Source organism: Hyperolius riggenbachi, chromosome 12 (genome assembly GCF_040937935.1).
Source record: "Hyperolius riggenbachi isolate aHypRig1 chromosome 12, aHypRig1.pri, whole genome shotgun sequence".
In the NCBI taxonomy this organism is placed as follows: domain Eukaryota; kingdom Metazoa; phylum Chordata; class Amphibia; order Anura; family Hyperoliidae; genus Hyperolius; species Hyperolius riggenbachi.
Window position 1 is genome coordinate 102,961,778 of NC_090657.1, and position 16,401 is coordinate 102,978,178.

At 42.9% G+C, this 16,401-nt stretch overlaps 1 protein-coding gene across 3 annotated transcripts in view; it reads right to left on the reverse strand.

Moving 5' to 3' along the window:
• CDK12 (cyclin dependent kinase 12) overlaps positions 1-16,401 on the reverse strand; it is a 293,902-nt gene that overhangs the window by 178,644 nt on the left and 98,857 nt on the right. For all 3 annotated transcript variants that reach the window (XR_011025139.1, XM_068262657.1, XM_068262656.1), the window contains exons 3-4: positions 15,195-15,371; positions 4,882-5,021 (exon numbers count right to left, since the gene is read on the reverse strand). Coding sequence is in view for 2 of the 3 variants with exons in the window: in XM_068262657.1 (XP_068118758.1) it covers positions 4,882-5,021; positions 15,195-15,371 (317 nt within the window). In the remaining variant the exon portion in view is untranslated. The remainder of the gene's footprint in view (positions 1-4,881; positions 5,022-15,194; positions 15,372-16,401) is intronic.

Genomic DNA, 16,401 nt, shown 5'->3' on the forward strand with positions numbered 1-16,401 from the left:
CAGGGAATGTCTTTATAAAGAATAAAGGCCATGCTGAGAATCCACTATAGAGATGGACTAGCCCAAAATCTGTCGGCAATGTCAGATTTATACTACCTACTGTAAGTGACAGCAATATAGCAGAAAAGTAATTTATGGCTCATTTTACTCAGGGAGAAATGTACTTATTTGTATGCGTTTTAAATTTTAAGATTTTTGCGATGGTTCCTCTTTAAAGGGGGAAAAAACAAACAAAAAAGAAAAACCTAAAGTTTAATGACAGTCATTAGGAAAAAAATCAACTGGATCGAACACTCTATTACGCAGTTATTGTCTTTAAAATACAGCATTTACAATCATACTGTTTGTATAAGGGCTCGTTCACATTAGGTCCGGAAAAATCCGTGGCTCCGTTTTTAAAACCTGATCAAAACCAGGGCCACAGATAGCAATGTTAAAAATAGCATCAGTCTTCACCCAAACAAAAACCGGATCAGTCTGCGTTTGCGGGGATCAGTTTTCAAAACAAACGGAAGGTCCTGATCTGCTGCATTTTCACGCAAAGGATCTGGATCCTGATACACGCAGGGATAGTGGCAGGTAATAGAAAAAACTGATCCAGATTTGGACACAGAAACGGATCCGTTTCTGTGTCACAGCCTGTGGGGGGAGAAGGGGCCTCCATGTCGGAGGGTTATAGCAGGCAGGACGGGGGTGGCAGCGGTCATGGGGAACGCCCCCCCCACCCCCTCCAGGTACACGCCGCAAAACTTGTTAAAATTTATAGCAGCAGCAAGCTTACCTTCTCCTCCTACTTCTTCCTCGTCACTGCCTGCAATGCTGCCCTCCGAAGTATAGAGGGCAGCATTGCAGGCAGTGACGTAGCAAGCGGAGGAAGTGGAGAGAAGGTAAGCTCCCCGCTGCTATAAATTGTAACAAGTTTTGCGGCATGTAGCTGGAGGGGGAGTGGGGACAGGGACCCAGGTGAGGGGGGGACGTCCCCCCTCCCCGCTGCCACCCCTTTCCTCCCTACTATACCCCTCCAGCATGGTGGCTGCCTCTCCCCCCACGACTGGGCATAGGCTTCCACGGACTGGAAACGTATGCTATAAAAATGCATTTCTGGAAAACCAGGGGGAGGGGTGAAGTTTAGAAAAACGGATCAGTTTGAAACGGATCTGATCCTTACTGGACCAGTGTGGACCTAGCCTTAATGTCATATCCACTGCAGGTGTGACTTGTTGCTCTGTACACACATCCTCTAAAAGAAGAGTTAAACTTATCCAGAAGCAGTCTTCTTTAAAGAGAACCCGAGGTGGGTTCAGAGAGCCAGATTTATCAAAGCATTACCGACTGTTTTTTCTTCTAAAACTGTTCTAAACGGCAAAAGAACTGCTCTGCATGATAGTAAGAAACTTCCCAAATGCTACAGAATACCAGCAGTTTTGCATGGATTTCTAGAGCTGCACCACAGTTAAGAAAAGTGCAAATCCATTCCTAAACTGATGGAGATTAAGAAGTGCTCAATAGCAGTTCTACAGCAGGCCAGACATGATTTGTGAAGGGCTCCTCCCCCCTGCTGATTTCCTGCTCAGAGCCTGCTGACAGCAGATTTATTGGTTACCTCAGCAACAGCAATTTCCCTCACACACTGCACTGCCTGAGAGACCTTCCAAACTCCTCCTATTCTCAACAGTTTAAAGAGGAACTCCAGTGAAAATAATGTAATAAAAAAAAAAGTGCTTCATTTTTACCATAATTATGTATAAATGATTTAGTCAGTGTTTGCTCATTGTAAAATCTTTCCTCTCCCAGATTCACATTCTGACATGTATTACATGGTGACATTGTTACTGTGGGCATGTTATGTAGCTGTTTCTAGCTGTTCTGGCTGTTAAGACAGCTCTAAACAGCCATTTCCTGTCTGTGAACATTGTTACATTGTGGCAGTTTGCCAGGAGTACCGCAGTATTCAGAGCCTCTAGTGGGAGTGGTTTCAGCACAAAATCAGTCACACAGCGCCCCCTGATGGTCTGTTTGTGAAAATCATTCTATTTCTCATGTAAAAGGGGGTATCAGCTACTGATTGGGATAAAGTTCAATTCTTGGTTGGAGTTTCTCTTTAAGAAGGAATCTGCACTATTTAGTGATTTCTTAGGATGTCTGAGACAGTTCTGAACAGATTTCTAAAAACCTACTAATATTTTGTCTCAGACACTCTTGATAAATGTCCCCCTAAGAATCCTAATTGCACACAGAGGCTGGGTCTGCATATAATAGCCAGCCTCTGTTGCTATACAGTTCCCACCACAGGCCCCCCTGCGCTCTGTTGTGACCCCATAAATCATACGCCGTGCTAAGCGACACGCAGCATGTCGATAGCCGGCTGTTTATGTCTGCACTATCAGTCTCGACGATCCCCCGCCTCCTCTATGTCGCTGCTCCCTGCCCACGTCCCTTCCCTCCAATCAGCGGGGAGGGAACGTGATTGATCCGTGGAGAGCAAGCCTGGCCATCGCCACCAGGACCTCCAGGCACAGTAACACTTTCTTCATCCAAGCTGTTCTGGCTCCAAACTCACCCACTCAATCAGCAATCTCCAAAGTGTAATCTATGCTATCGCCAGTATGTAATCCGTGTCCCTCCCCAATTCCTTAATGTGCACTTTATTAGGTACACACTTGTGTTGTTCTCTGATAAAGTTATGCAACTATGTATTTTGTTATGTATCTACGTTTGTCCATCCCTGAGCCGTTTGTGCCAAAAACAATTCCTTGTACGCTACCCTGTACTTGGCGAATAAATAGGATTCTGATATATAGTAGTAAAAAATTAAAAAAAAAATGAGACCAAGTTGTGATGTATGCCTTTTATTCTTGCAAAATGTAGTTTTCCTGCATAGAGTGCTTGCTGTGATCTGCATGTTGTATTGTGTTGATTTTAGCTTGCTGGAGTCAGGTGGAGTTTCTATTCTACTGTCTGTTGGCAGACTTGTCCTTATCTGCTCATGTTTACCAATAGACAATGGTCTGACTCCTTTCTGCTGGTCCACACAGCTCCTGGAGGAGGGGATTATCTGTATCTACTGAATGGTCTGGGAGCAAGGACAGGATCCTGGATCTGCCATAAAAGGTCAGGTACCTGGGGTTTTTCTAGTGAGCTAGTGATGGAAACAGCAAGCTGTGGCGCTTGTTCTCTAAACCCTTGGAACCAGTAGTTATGGGATTGAAGAAGCTTCCTGAAGCATCGAATTACCTGCATATGGAATACTGGACTAATTGCCTGGACTTTCTCCTTGGGCTTCTTGTAATGTATGGTGTTATCTGTGGACACTACATTTGCCGGTAGTTCTGCTTATGCTGCTGTTTCAGTTCTGTTTTGCTGGAATATCGAGGTTGCAGAAATCCAGTAGTTTTGGTGGAATAATAAAACACCTGAATTCTTTCCATATTAGTCTTTGCCAGTGTCCTATGTTATATATCAGTGCTGTCCAACTGGCAGCCCGCGGGTCGCATCCGGCCCGCCAGGCTTCCTGCTGCGGCCCCCCTGCCGCCTGTTCCACGTAGCGCAACATTTATTTATTTCCTTTCCCCCATGCTGCGCAGACTAATTTACAGGCTTCCCCCTCTTTGTCCCCCGTGCTGCCGCCTCTAATACACCTCAGAGCGGTGGCGGCAGCAGAAGAAGATAGGAACCAGTCACACCAGCGCATGACAGCCGCACGGGGGACTTTACGCGCTGGACGTGACCGATTATGTCAAATTCACAGCGCGGCTGCTATGCGCTGGTCTGACTGGCTCCGAGTCCGATCTCCTGCCCGCCGCTGAGGTGAGTTACAGGCGGCAGCACGGGGGACAACGAGGGGGGGGGGGGTTTGGGCAATCTGAGTGCATTTTGTGCCCACATCTGCTGGCAATCTGAGTGCATTTTGTGGGCACATCTGCTGGCAATTGAGTGCACATCTGAACATATTTTGTGGGTAAATCTGCAGCCAATCTGAATGTATTTTGTGGGTACATCTGCAGCCAATCTGAATGTATTTTGTGGGTACATCTGCAGCCAATCTGAATGTATTTTGTGGGTACATCTGCAGCCAATCTGAATGTATTTTGTGGGTACATCTGCAGCCAATCTGAATGTATTTTGTGGGTAAATCTGCAGCCAATCTGAGTGTATTTTGTGGGTAAATCTGCAGCCAATCGGATTGCAGTTTGTGGGCAAATCTGCGGCCAATCTGAGTGCATTTTGTGGAGAATCTGCTGCCAATCTGGTTGTACTTTGTGGGGAATCTGCTATCACTCCAATAGCATTTTGTGGGGAAATCTGCTGCTAGATTTTAGATGTTAGACTGTATCGGTCTGCCGGCCCTCCACCATGTGGTCTGAAAAAAAAAAACGGCCCTCCATGCCCGCGAAGTTGGACAGCACTGTTATATATCATCACACAAGTATATTCCTCCGACTTCAGGTTTACTTTACCAGAGAGTGAAATTACAGGGAGGACTTTCTCCAACAGCAGTTTAACTTTCTTTTTAGAATACAGTGTACAGTTCACATAACTACTATGTGGGGGGTTTAAAAATGAGTGTGTTTGAGCTAAATCACATTTTGCAAACATGCACTATTTACCAGAGAAAGGAGGTCAGAAATAGGGGCAAATACCACCAGAAACAAAACATGCACTTGAACAGCGAACACTGAATGACTAGAAAAAAAACTACAATAGATGGAATGGAGAGAAAAAAAATCCTATTAGAAGCAAGAGTGCAAAGAAAAATGCTAAGCAGGATCATAGGGGGTTTTTGCTCCATGAAAATGCTACTGAGCAAGACAGAACAGTTATATGAAAGTTGAATAAAAAAAACAATACGTAAAAAACAAACAAAAAAAAAAAAACACATACCAGTATCTTTGTCCTTGGCTTTGTAAACTTGTCCATATGTGCCTTCACCAATAATACCAATAATATCAAACTTATCCACACAGCGTTTACCCCAGTCAATTTCGGTTTGTTTCCGCTCACCATATCGGGGGCAGCATATTCTGAAAGATAATATAAAAATTAGCACCATCAGATGTGACTACTTCTTGTGCCAAGTAGTAGTTTTTAAAAATCCATCAACAAAAATCCACAAATTTCACCACTACTATCTTTCCTGTTTCAGAATGTATACATTTTTTTCTACTGTAATATTTGATCGGTTGTTTAATCAAATGTTCAGTTTCTATTTCCAAGGTCTGTGACCAGTTTGCTCTATCCAACATGCCCCTCTGTGTCCCCCAATACCCACTTAAAGGTCCCCAGTGCCTGCTAAACTGCATATGGTGGGGTACACCTATCATAACAGCTGTTGCTTAGTTTACCTCTCCTTCATCCAGGCCACTGTATGTACTGTTGAGCAGATAAGAGAAAACCTCTCTGTTGAAATGAATGGAGATGATACTTCCTACTGAGCAGTCAGAAAGCAAATGAAGGGAACAGGAGTGAAGCAGTTAAAGCAACTGCGGGCTGCCATGATCACTCGATCCATTTACCCTAAAGCTGGTCACACACCATACAATTTTTAATATATCTTTTCAATTCACGAATTGCAATTTTTCTGACCGATTGTACCTTTGTAACTTGTGATTTCAAAAATCTGACCAATGTACAATTTTCCCTAATCATGAATAAAAATTGAAACCATCAAGTTAATTGACAATCTACCACACACCATTCAATTTTCATAAAAAATGATCAGAAAAATACAACACTCCCAAGCCATCTTTTATCAAATAAAAATGGGAAATTCGATCAGATTTCTTTCTATTTTTTTGAGACAACCGAACGTATTTATCGTATTGGTGTAAAAGTGGATCTTTTAATTGTATGGTGTATGGCCACCTTTAGGATATATTTCCACTAGGTGTGATTCTACAGCATCTCCCCGCAAGTGAATTAATCGCAGCCTACTGAAATCAATAGGCCGCTTCTGAATTCACATGCAGGGGGGAATATAATATAATACACACACACACACAGAATTTAAAACGCACACTACATCCGTCCCTGTACAATGCATGGCACAGCTAAAGGGATTCGGATGTGTACTCGTATTAACGGATGCTGGCACAAGTGAAACTGACCTTTAAACCCAGTCAACAGTAAGGGCTTGCTCACACTATGAGCGCGTTTCAAATTTTTTTAAAGAGCTGGCTATTTTTAAAAGTGCTTTAAAAGTGCTTGAGCAATACTCAATGTGAGTGTTCTCACATGTGCGATGAGCTTTCTTTCTAATCGGAAATGCGGCTTCTGCACCATTTTGTGAGTGTCTGCGATTCAATGGAAGGTATAGGGGGGGGGGGGGGGGGAATTGCTTGTAAAAGCTTTTTTTGTGAACGCTTTTCTTCACAATCTACATTACTGATATTCCTGTGACCTGTGATATTTTATGACCTGGAGGTCATATAGTTCACTTCCTGATTGTCTGCAGGAAGAAAAGCTCAAATCACCGGACAAAACGCTATAAAAAAAATAAATAAAAAAAAAAATTAAAAAAATAAATCACAAATTGCAGGGGAAAATTGCTTTGAAAAGCGCGATTTATAATGTGAACCAGGCCTAAATGAGATTTTGTACTGCCCTGTAAAATGTATGCATATTTACATCACTGCACTCAGGTGCAAAATTATTGGGAACATGCCTATAACACGTGGCTCTTTCATGTGGTAATGGCTATGCTTCTTTTCCTAAGGGAACAGGAGTACAATAACACATCAAACAGCGGTTTTCTGCTCATAGGGCTGGTGCACACCGAGCAGCTTTTTCAGCGTTTCTGCAGTCGCTTGCGGCTGCGGATACGCTTGGTTAATGTATCTCAATGGGGTGGTTCACACCAGAGCGGGAGGTTTTGCAGAAACGCATACTCCCGGGGTGAGGCATTTTTTGGATTGTGGATGCATTTCTGCCTCAATGTTAAGTATAGGAAAAACGCAAACCGCTCTGAAAAACGGCACTTCAGAGCGGTTTTGCCGGCGTTTTTGTTACAGAAGCTGTTCAGTAACAGCTTTACTGTAACAATATCTGAAATCTACTACACCAAAAACGCTTCACAAAACCGCAAAATGCTAGCTGAAATGCTACAGAAAAATAAAAAGCGTTTCAAAATCTGCTAGCATTTTGCGGATCTGCTAGCGTTTTTTGGTGTGCACCAGGCCATAGTGTGAAATATGTAGACTTTCTGCTGCTTCTAATCATACGATCCAGGTCCCTGTGTATATTGGGAGGCTCATGCATTAAAGGAATCCCAGTAGTGAACAGCTTACAATAAAGCACTTTTGTTCGGCTTTATGTTTGTTTATCCTCTAATCTCTGTAACTGGTTGATTAAGTTATTGATTGCTTCCGTCTCTTTTTTCCTCTTAATTATACTTTGCTTTATGATTTCTCCTCGTATGAGGGTACCTTGCACACGCTGAAGCTTCCCTGTACCTGCAGAAGCAAAACAGCCCCAAAGCATGATTGACCCCCTGCCATGCTTCACAGTAGGCAAGGTGTTCTTTTCTTCATAGGCCTTGTTCTTCCTCCTTCCTGTTTGATCCATGGGACCAAACCGTTCTAATTTTGTTTCAGCAGTCCATAGAACACTATCCCAAAACTTTTGTGGTAGTGTTCTGTGGACTGATAAAACAAAATTAGAACCGGTTTGGCCCATGGATCAACATATGTTTGGAGGAGGAAGAACAAGACCTATGAAGAAAAGAATACCTTGCCTACTGTGAAGCATGGCGGGGGGGGGGGGGGGGGCAAAGCAGCAGAACGCATGAAGAGAAGCAGTTGGCAGCTTTATTCCCAGGTACACAATAGACTCAGGGTCCCACTGGAAAGGAGGTCTTGTAAATCTTTTCTTTGCAACTGTAGGGCAACGCAGTTTGCAGACACCTACTACATTTATTTTTGCCAACATTTTATTATTATTTAGTATTTATATAGCGCCGACATATTACGCAGCGCTGTACAATATATATATATATATATATATATATATATATATATATATATATATATATATATATATATATATATATATATATATATATATATATATATATATATATGTCACTAACTGTCCCTCAAAGGAGCTCACAATCTAATCCCTACCATTGCCATATGTCTATTTTATGTAGTGTAAGTACTGTAGTCTAGGGCCAATTTTTTTTTAGAGGGAACCAATTAACTTATCTGTATGTTTTTGGAATGTGGGAGGAAACCGGAGTGCCCGAAGGAAACCCACGCAGACACGGAGAGTACATACAAACTCTTTGCAGATAGTGCCCTGGCTGGGATTCGAACCAGGGACCCAGCGCTGCAAGGCGAGAGAGCTAACCACTACGCCACCGTGCTGTCCATTTAACATCTATTTTGCAAACGAAGTTTCACCTATACTCTAAACAGGATTCCTGCATATTAACTACCATTGAACGGCAGAACATTGTATTAGTGCAATTACCCACTCATTGCCTCAATTGTAGCTAGTGACTGATTCACCCTCACAAAGGGGAAAGCAATTCACTTGCACTAAATGTGCAACAACTACAGCCTGCTAAACTACGTTGCAACATTTAATGGTTGTGGTGATTCTTTCAAACAAACCTGCAGAGTTTATTAGCAGGTACTTTTTTTTTTATTACTTTTTGCTAATTTTGCATGCTTTCAGGACCCTCCCAATTCCTTTTTCACTGCAATAAGTGGAGGTGGTAAGGTTGTGGTCTGATTAAATGTGTGAGTGACTGTAGGTATGCACCTATATAAATTGTCCATTTATTGTTATTGCATGCTTTATTTCAATAAATTATTACATGGTGGTGTTTTTGTTTTAAATACACTTAGTGCTTTTTTCAATTATTACAATCTACTGTATGAAAATTGGCGTGTCCCTCTCGCCTATAAAAAATAAATTAGCAGCTGTTTGAATTGAGTACATTATTTGCCGGGGCAACACTGATCCTTCCATAATTAGAAAAGTTTTAGTTGACAGAACTGTTACCCGTGTACACATCTCTAAGCATGAGCATCCAGTACAGTAAGAATGGAGGAACAGCCAAAATCTGTATCCTGTGGTGTGAACAAATCAAACATAGGTTTTCAAACATGCCCAGTTCTCCACTCCTCTGCAGTGCAGTTGCTCTACGGTAAGCTGAAACACCAAAAGGCATACCCGTATTTCGCGCCGTATAAGACGCTCCGGAATATAAGACACACCCAGGTTTAGAGGGCAAAAACCAGAGAAAAAAAATAAAACCTAAACCTGGTCCACCTATATTCCAGGAGCGTCTTGTACATGTTCGCCCCCAAATGGTGTCCTCCTGTGTCCACCATTGTGTTCCCCATGTCTGCCCTAAGTGTCCTGTGTTCCCATGTGTCCTCTGTGTCCCCTATGCCTGCCCCATGTGTCCTCTGTGTCCCCTATGCCTGCCCCATGTGTCCTGTGTCACCCATGCCTGCCCCATGTGACGTCCATACCTGCCCTATGTGTCCTCTATGTGACCCCCATACCTGCCTCATGTGTCTTCTGTGTCCTCCACGTGTGTATACTGTGCCTTTTGACATGTGCCGCTGCCCTCATAGCTGCTCTAAGTGTCCAGCCGCATGTCCCCCGCTAGTGTATAGGATGCCCTATCCCCCCTGTTCCTCATCTTCCTCCCCCTGGCGATTGCTGCCCCCCCGGGTGTTAATCTGTAGCGGGCTTACCTCTCTGCTAGTGTATAGGATGCCCGATCCCACAGTGCTCCCCATCTTCCTCCTCCTGGGTATTGCTGGCCCCCCGGGTGTTAATCTGTAGCAGTCTTCCCTTTCCGCCATGCCCGTTAGGATTGGAGACCTGCCTCACAGCCGCGCATCTTGCTCTAGTGATCGTCATGTGATGGTTGCGTCATTATCACATGACGATCACTAGAGCAAGATGCGCGGCTGTGAGGCAGGTCTACAATCCTAACGGGCATGGCGGAAAGGGAAGCCCGCTACAGATTAACACCCGGGGAGGGGGGCCAGCAATCACCAGGGGGAGGAAGATGAGGAACACGGGGGATCGGGCATCCTATACGCTAGCGGGGGACATGCGGCTGGACACTTAGAGCAGCTATGGGGAGAGGGCAGCAGCACGTCAGCAGGCACAGTGTACACACACAGGCAGGGAATTCCCGATGTGCCGGCGGGTCGTGGTTCGTATCGGCGGGCGTTCGTAAGTCGAGGATTCCCTGCCTTTGCCGTATAAGACGCAGGGACTTTTTCTCCCCATTTTTGGGGGAGAAAAAGTGCGTCTTATACGGCGAAAAGTACGGTAAGTCTGAACAGACATAACACTGGCACTGCATCCAGAAGTCAACATCCAGACTGGGTGACCGTTAATTCCGGGTTGTTGGTTTTTTTTTTACATACGTTTTATGTTTACCAATAAACATCCCACTTACTTGGAGGTTGGAAACTGGTCCACTCAAAGTTCATATATCCAATTAGTGCTTTAGGCAATAGAAAGGCATTGCTCTGGGCTGCGATAGGAAAACTGCCATAAATGAAGCGAAAATGGCCAAATGTCCCTCCAGATCAGTATACTGGCTGGTCAGTGATGACCAGTAACACTGCATCACATATGATAGAAACACTATTACCATAAAATGTGTGTATTGTCTGGAGGAGAAAACCTACAATTATCACTCAGCAACAAAATCTTTATTTTCTCCTATTCCCAACCAATATCTCCTTTAGAACTAACCTCATATGGCAGGTCATATTGGTGGGAAGAAGAAGATTCTAAGGCAATTTCATTAAGATGAGCAAATCCATTTGATACTGATAATGCCAGAGCATGTACAGCAACCTCAAAGCACAGCTGAACTCAATCAAAATTTATGAGGTGGCCACATCTGGGGCTTCCTTAGTGCCCTCATATAATTTGTGGCCCCTCAGCCCAGAACGATCTTGGCCATGGCTACTGTGAAAAGGGCCCTTTGAGTGGAGAAAGCATGCTCCCTCGCTCCAACTGCCCAGTTGGAGATTTGAATAAGGAGTATAGTTCCAAAATGAAGTGGTGGTCGGCAAAGCTGAGCCTTGTACATGGCCACATTGTAAATTTTTACTGAGTATAAGTGCCCCTTCAAGAACATCAAAGTATTCCAAGCCCCCTATAGAGACCTATAGTGGACAATGGAAGCACAATGGGAGAAGAAAAAAAAACAACAACAAAAAAACAGTATCATTAGGATGTACTGGGATGTACTGAGGCAAAAGGTGAGAAAAAGGCAAGTATTAAGTCGCAGTCCAATAAGAGAATTTACAATTAAGAATGTTATCACATGCTCTACTGTGGGGGTTGTGTATGTTATATGGTGCGATTGCGGCCTACAGTATGTAGGCCGCACAACGAGAATGTTAAAAGAAAGAATTGGGGAGCATATAAAAAACATTCAAAAGTGTTTTGAACAACATAATGTATCATTGCATTTTAAACAGAAGCATTTATCTGATCCTAAATGTATGCATTTTTGTGGGATTGAAAAGCGAATACCATCATGGAGGGGATGTAATAGGGTAAGGGAGATTTCAAAGAAAGACTCGCTGGATATTTGCTCTGGATACTTTAACTCCATTAAGTTTAAATATGGAATTCAATATAAATTGTTTGCTAAGAAATGATTAATTTGATAGATGTGAGGTATGGATTTGTATAAATGTTCATAGGTGCAGTGTTTGCTGCTAAAAATATATTACCGTAGATGTTTTAAGATTGGATGTTTTATTTATTGTATGTGGCGGGGATGGAACGGGGGGGGGGGGGGGATATATGCTGTAAGTGACCGGTCGTGTCAATTCAGCTAAAGTCTACGAGTTCTATTGAATCTATGGGCTTTTGTAGTTCTAGTAATAAGTCCGGTGTTGTGGACAGAGGGTTGCTAGGTAACCGGTTGTCCTCCGTGGCGAATCAGGAAAGGAAGGCGGCTGGGTGTTGCTTAAGTAGCGCTGGTCTTGCGTCTGACGTCTGCCCCTGATGAGTTACTTGGTGATGAAATGCATAGGGTGGAGCCACGTCAGACACGATCAGCCTGAGGACGGGAAGTGGACTGGAGCAGCGGGGAAATCTGAGAACCTGAGGCGGTATTGACATGAGCAGCCACCAGGAACCTCAGCTCTGTTATATGCGCTTTTTTAGTGCTGGATCCACTGTGATCAATACTGGAAGCACTATACCCCACAAGGCTTATGAATCTTACCTCCGGATACATTAGGAGGACAGCTGGGTGAGTGCGGGCAGTGTGGGGGTGTCCAACTCACTGTGGGTGTTATATTTAATACTGAAGGAGCACGAGGGAAAGTGGTGGTGTGCCATCTGACATACAGAGTTACGCTATTGGATTCTCTTGTCTTCTTGTTTTGCATATAACATGTTGGCCACTTGGAAAGTTGCTGCTGGAATTGTGATTACAAGAGACTTTATGACGGTCCTTATTCAGTTTTTACTAGTGGCAACAAGAACAATTAGGGCTCTTTCACTTGCGTTGGAGAACGCTCAAAGCATACGTTTTTGTTGTATGCGTTTTGATATGCGTTGCACTGCAGTGAGTGTAAGTTTTTAATCCGTTTTCAATGCGTTACAGCACATAGGAAAACACAGGTAATTTTTTTTTCCTTTTAGTTTTCAACTTTCTACATTGTTCCTCTGTTGCATTCTGGAACTGATTGCCTGCGTTAACGGATTAAAAACGCGCATAGTGTGCGTTTTACATTGACTAACATTGTAACGCATAAAGCTAGCGTCGGCCGAAAAACTGCGCCTGGGTGCAGTGTAACGCAACGCACAAAAAGGCTGCGTTATATGTGAAAGCTAAAATGAAAGTCTATGGACTTTCATTTCACCTTGAGTAACGCAAACTTTACCAGTTACGTTGAAACGCAGAAAATCTGCTCTAATGTTAAAGAGCCCTTAGGCCTTGAAGCACTATTTCTGGTTTTGTATTGTGACTACTCAATATTTGCCGTATTGTTTAGAAAAACGCTCCACAGCGCATACCTAATTTTGTATTGCAAAGAGTATAATTAGGATGTTTTGTTTGTTTTAAAAAGGACACGTTCAGCCACTGTTTTTATTACTTGCAGTTAACAAAATACTGTTTAATATTAACGTGGACAGGGCTGCGAAAGGGTTCTCATGTAAGTTAAGGTGCGTACACACGCACTACTAAATGCAATGACGGGTCCGCCGGACCCTCCCGCTGGGCGGGAGAGTCAGCAGATATTTCAGAAACAGCATTATCAGTCCGCCGACAGCACGTAAACACGCACATACTGTCGGCTAAAGACCGCCCAGTGGGAGGGTCCAGCGGACCCGTCGCATTTGGTAGGGAGTGTGTACGCACCTTTAAAGAGGAACTTCAGCCTAAACAAACATACTGTCATTTAGTTACATTAACTATGTTAATTAAAATAGACAGGTAATATAGGCCTCGATTCATCATTGTCTTTGAGTTAACTTTTTCCAGTTTGTTAAATTACCGAATTCGAAGTTTATCGATTTCTAGTTGTATTCATCAAGGTTTTTCCGCATTCGGTGTGAATTCGATAACAATTCGGTAACCATTCAGTAACGTGTCGATATTTCCATTTTACAGCGGTAATTTAACACAAGGCCATAAGATTCCCATGGAATTGTGGGTAAAAGGCAGTCCTTTGAACACTACGTAGCAACATTCTGAATAGGGCTTAACACCTGGACCAGGATTCTGGAAGTGGCTCGGGACAATCCCACAATTTGATAGGAGCCTTTTCTAAAAAAAAATATAGTGCAGCTAGCAAATTAGTTAACCCTGGCACTGCCTGTGTTCTCTTACAAAATGATTCAAGAGAAATGCAGATGTCCTGGCTGTTATTGCAAATAAATCTATTCTCTTGCAAATTGATATAGTTCTAGACCTTATTCTTGCCCTTCTGCGCCTTTGAATCACTCTCAGCTGATACATATAACCACTTCGAATGGCTCCATCTTCTCTGTCAGCAATGATCTGACAGGAATAACGACATAGCAGTGAAGGAGATAACTAATCCTAAATTTAACGCTAAACCACGCCCACTTTCATTTTCATGAATTGCACTTTCTTCCGTTTTAACGCATCACTAACGAATGATTACCGAATGCTCGCTAACAGCTGTAGGTAAATTTGATGAATCCTGATATAAACTTAATTAATTCGGTATTTTACCAAACTGTCGTTAACCAATTCGATAAGTCTTGATGAATCAAGGCCATGATCTCTTACCCACCCTGTTTTAAAAGAACAGGCAAAGGTTTGTAGTTTCATGGGGGCAGCCATCTTTTTGGTTGAAAGGAGGTGGCAGGGAGCATGAGATACAGTTCCAACTGTCCTGTGTCCGGATCATCCCTCCCAGCTGCGCGTGCTGGGCTTCAAATCTCAAATGCAAAATAAAATAAAAAAAAACAGAAATCCCATAATGCTTTGCACAGCATCAAGGGGAAAAATGCCTGGGCAGATGTCTTTTATGGGGTGGAGCTTAGCTTCTGTGCAGCTAAAAATGAGGCTTGGGTAAGAAAAACAAAGTTCTGATGCTGTGAAACACCAAGCCTTTTCAGTGCTGCAGAGTTGATTTTTAGTGTGGAGGTTCTTTAACTCAGGGCAGGGCTTCCACAACCAGCTGATCTCAGGCTGCCTAATGCCCGAGATTAGCCGGTTTGGTAGTATGCTGACGCTCAAGCAGGACGGAAGGACTGGAGTGCTGGTAGCTGTATGGAGACTTGCTGAGTCCAGTCTCTGGCAGAAGCCGCATGTCTGTATCTGTAATACAGCTGGATGTGAACAATTAAAAGCTTTTTAAGGATCCCCAGTCTGGTGTGAAGATACAAAGGACAAGCAGGATAGAATATTGCATGCTAAACTGCAAGCATTCAGTCAGGGTTCCTACTGCATCTCAGAGTGATCAGTGAGTGCAGTGAGCGCAGGTATATACAGAACTCATACTAAGGTAACACTAGTGATAGGGCAAAAATGATTAAAAACTACACACATTTTTCTGGGAAACAGAATCTTTTAGCATCTTTGTCACGCACAGTAACAACGGAGGTTAAAGAAAATACTTCACATTAGTAACATCCCCAAAGATCAGCTTCTTCAGTTGACTAAACTAATTTCTAAGGGATTCAGAAATGCCTTCTCACACATAGCACAAACTTACTTTGGCCTTTTCCTTGCAGGTGGCTGTGGGGGTGTTGCCTCTTTGGGCTCAGGAGACTCAGGAGGTGATGGGTCTCCTCCTGGGAGTTCAGGAGGTAATGGAAGGTCAGTCAAGAGATGCCGGGGTCTCTGCTCCTTATTCTTCTTAACTGGTTTAGGAGGGATAATCTCCATGGTACTGTGAATTGGAAATAAAGACAGAAAAATAAATACCCCTCTGCTGCAAGATGAAGAGAAATCAACAAAATCAGAAAGTTTTCTATGAGACAGAAATTGTAAGAAATCACAATACGTACTGGTAGAGAGAAGTCTTCTACAGGGAAAAACTGCATCAAACACACACACTAACATCTGAAAACGAATGCCAAGTACACACAATACGATTTTCTGGTAGATTTACTTGCCAGATCTTTTTTTTTTCAATATATCGATTTCCATAATAGTGAACGGAAATTGATCGGAAAATTGATTGAAATTCAGATCGGATAAAAATCTATCTGGCAGGTAAATCTGCCAAAAAATAGTATCGTGTGTACCTACCATTATACACATTCAAATGCACGTCTAATACATAAGGAACACCTATTACCAAGTACTGCACTATGTAGAAGCCCATGTTCAGTCTTAGTGTTTTAATAGATATAAAAACTACATTAGTTAGCAAGGCACAAAATCTTATGTATTTACATTTCTATACTTTTTGCAATGAATACATTCCAATTACTTTGCTGGCTTCCTGTCACAGGGCCCTTAGTGGCCGGACGGCGCAATGCCTCCCAATCGGTTTCAGCACACAGACCATGCAATCTGTGGTCGCAATCGGTGCGCAGAAACCGCTGGGGATTTTGGCAGCAGACCGACCAGAAGGGAACCTGTGAGTTACGGTAATACAAATTACACACTATTTCAGGGTATAAATGCCACCACCTCTGTTACCATGGGACAGAGGAACCCAATGACTGGCTGACTCGAGACCTGCAAATAGAAAACTGTTAAACACACGATTTTATCTAGCTATCAACAATAGTAGCGACTCTTCAGAAGCCAGGGTTCAGTTTGTGTGGCCGAATAATAGGTGTAGCCGGACAAATTACGTTATCGTCGTTTATTATAAAAGCAATATAAGTAATTAATATAATACAGAAAATCGTTAAAAACAACAATTAGAGACAAATAGCACAGTATGAAATAAAAATGGAAGGAAATAC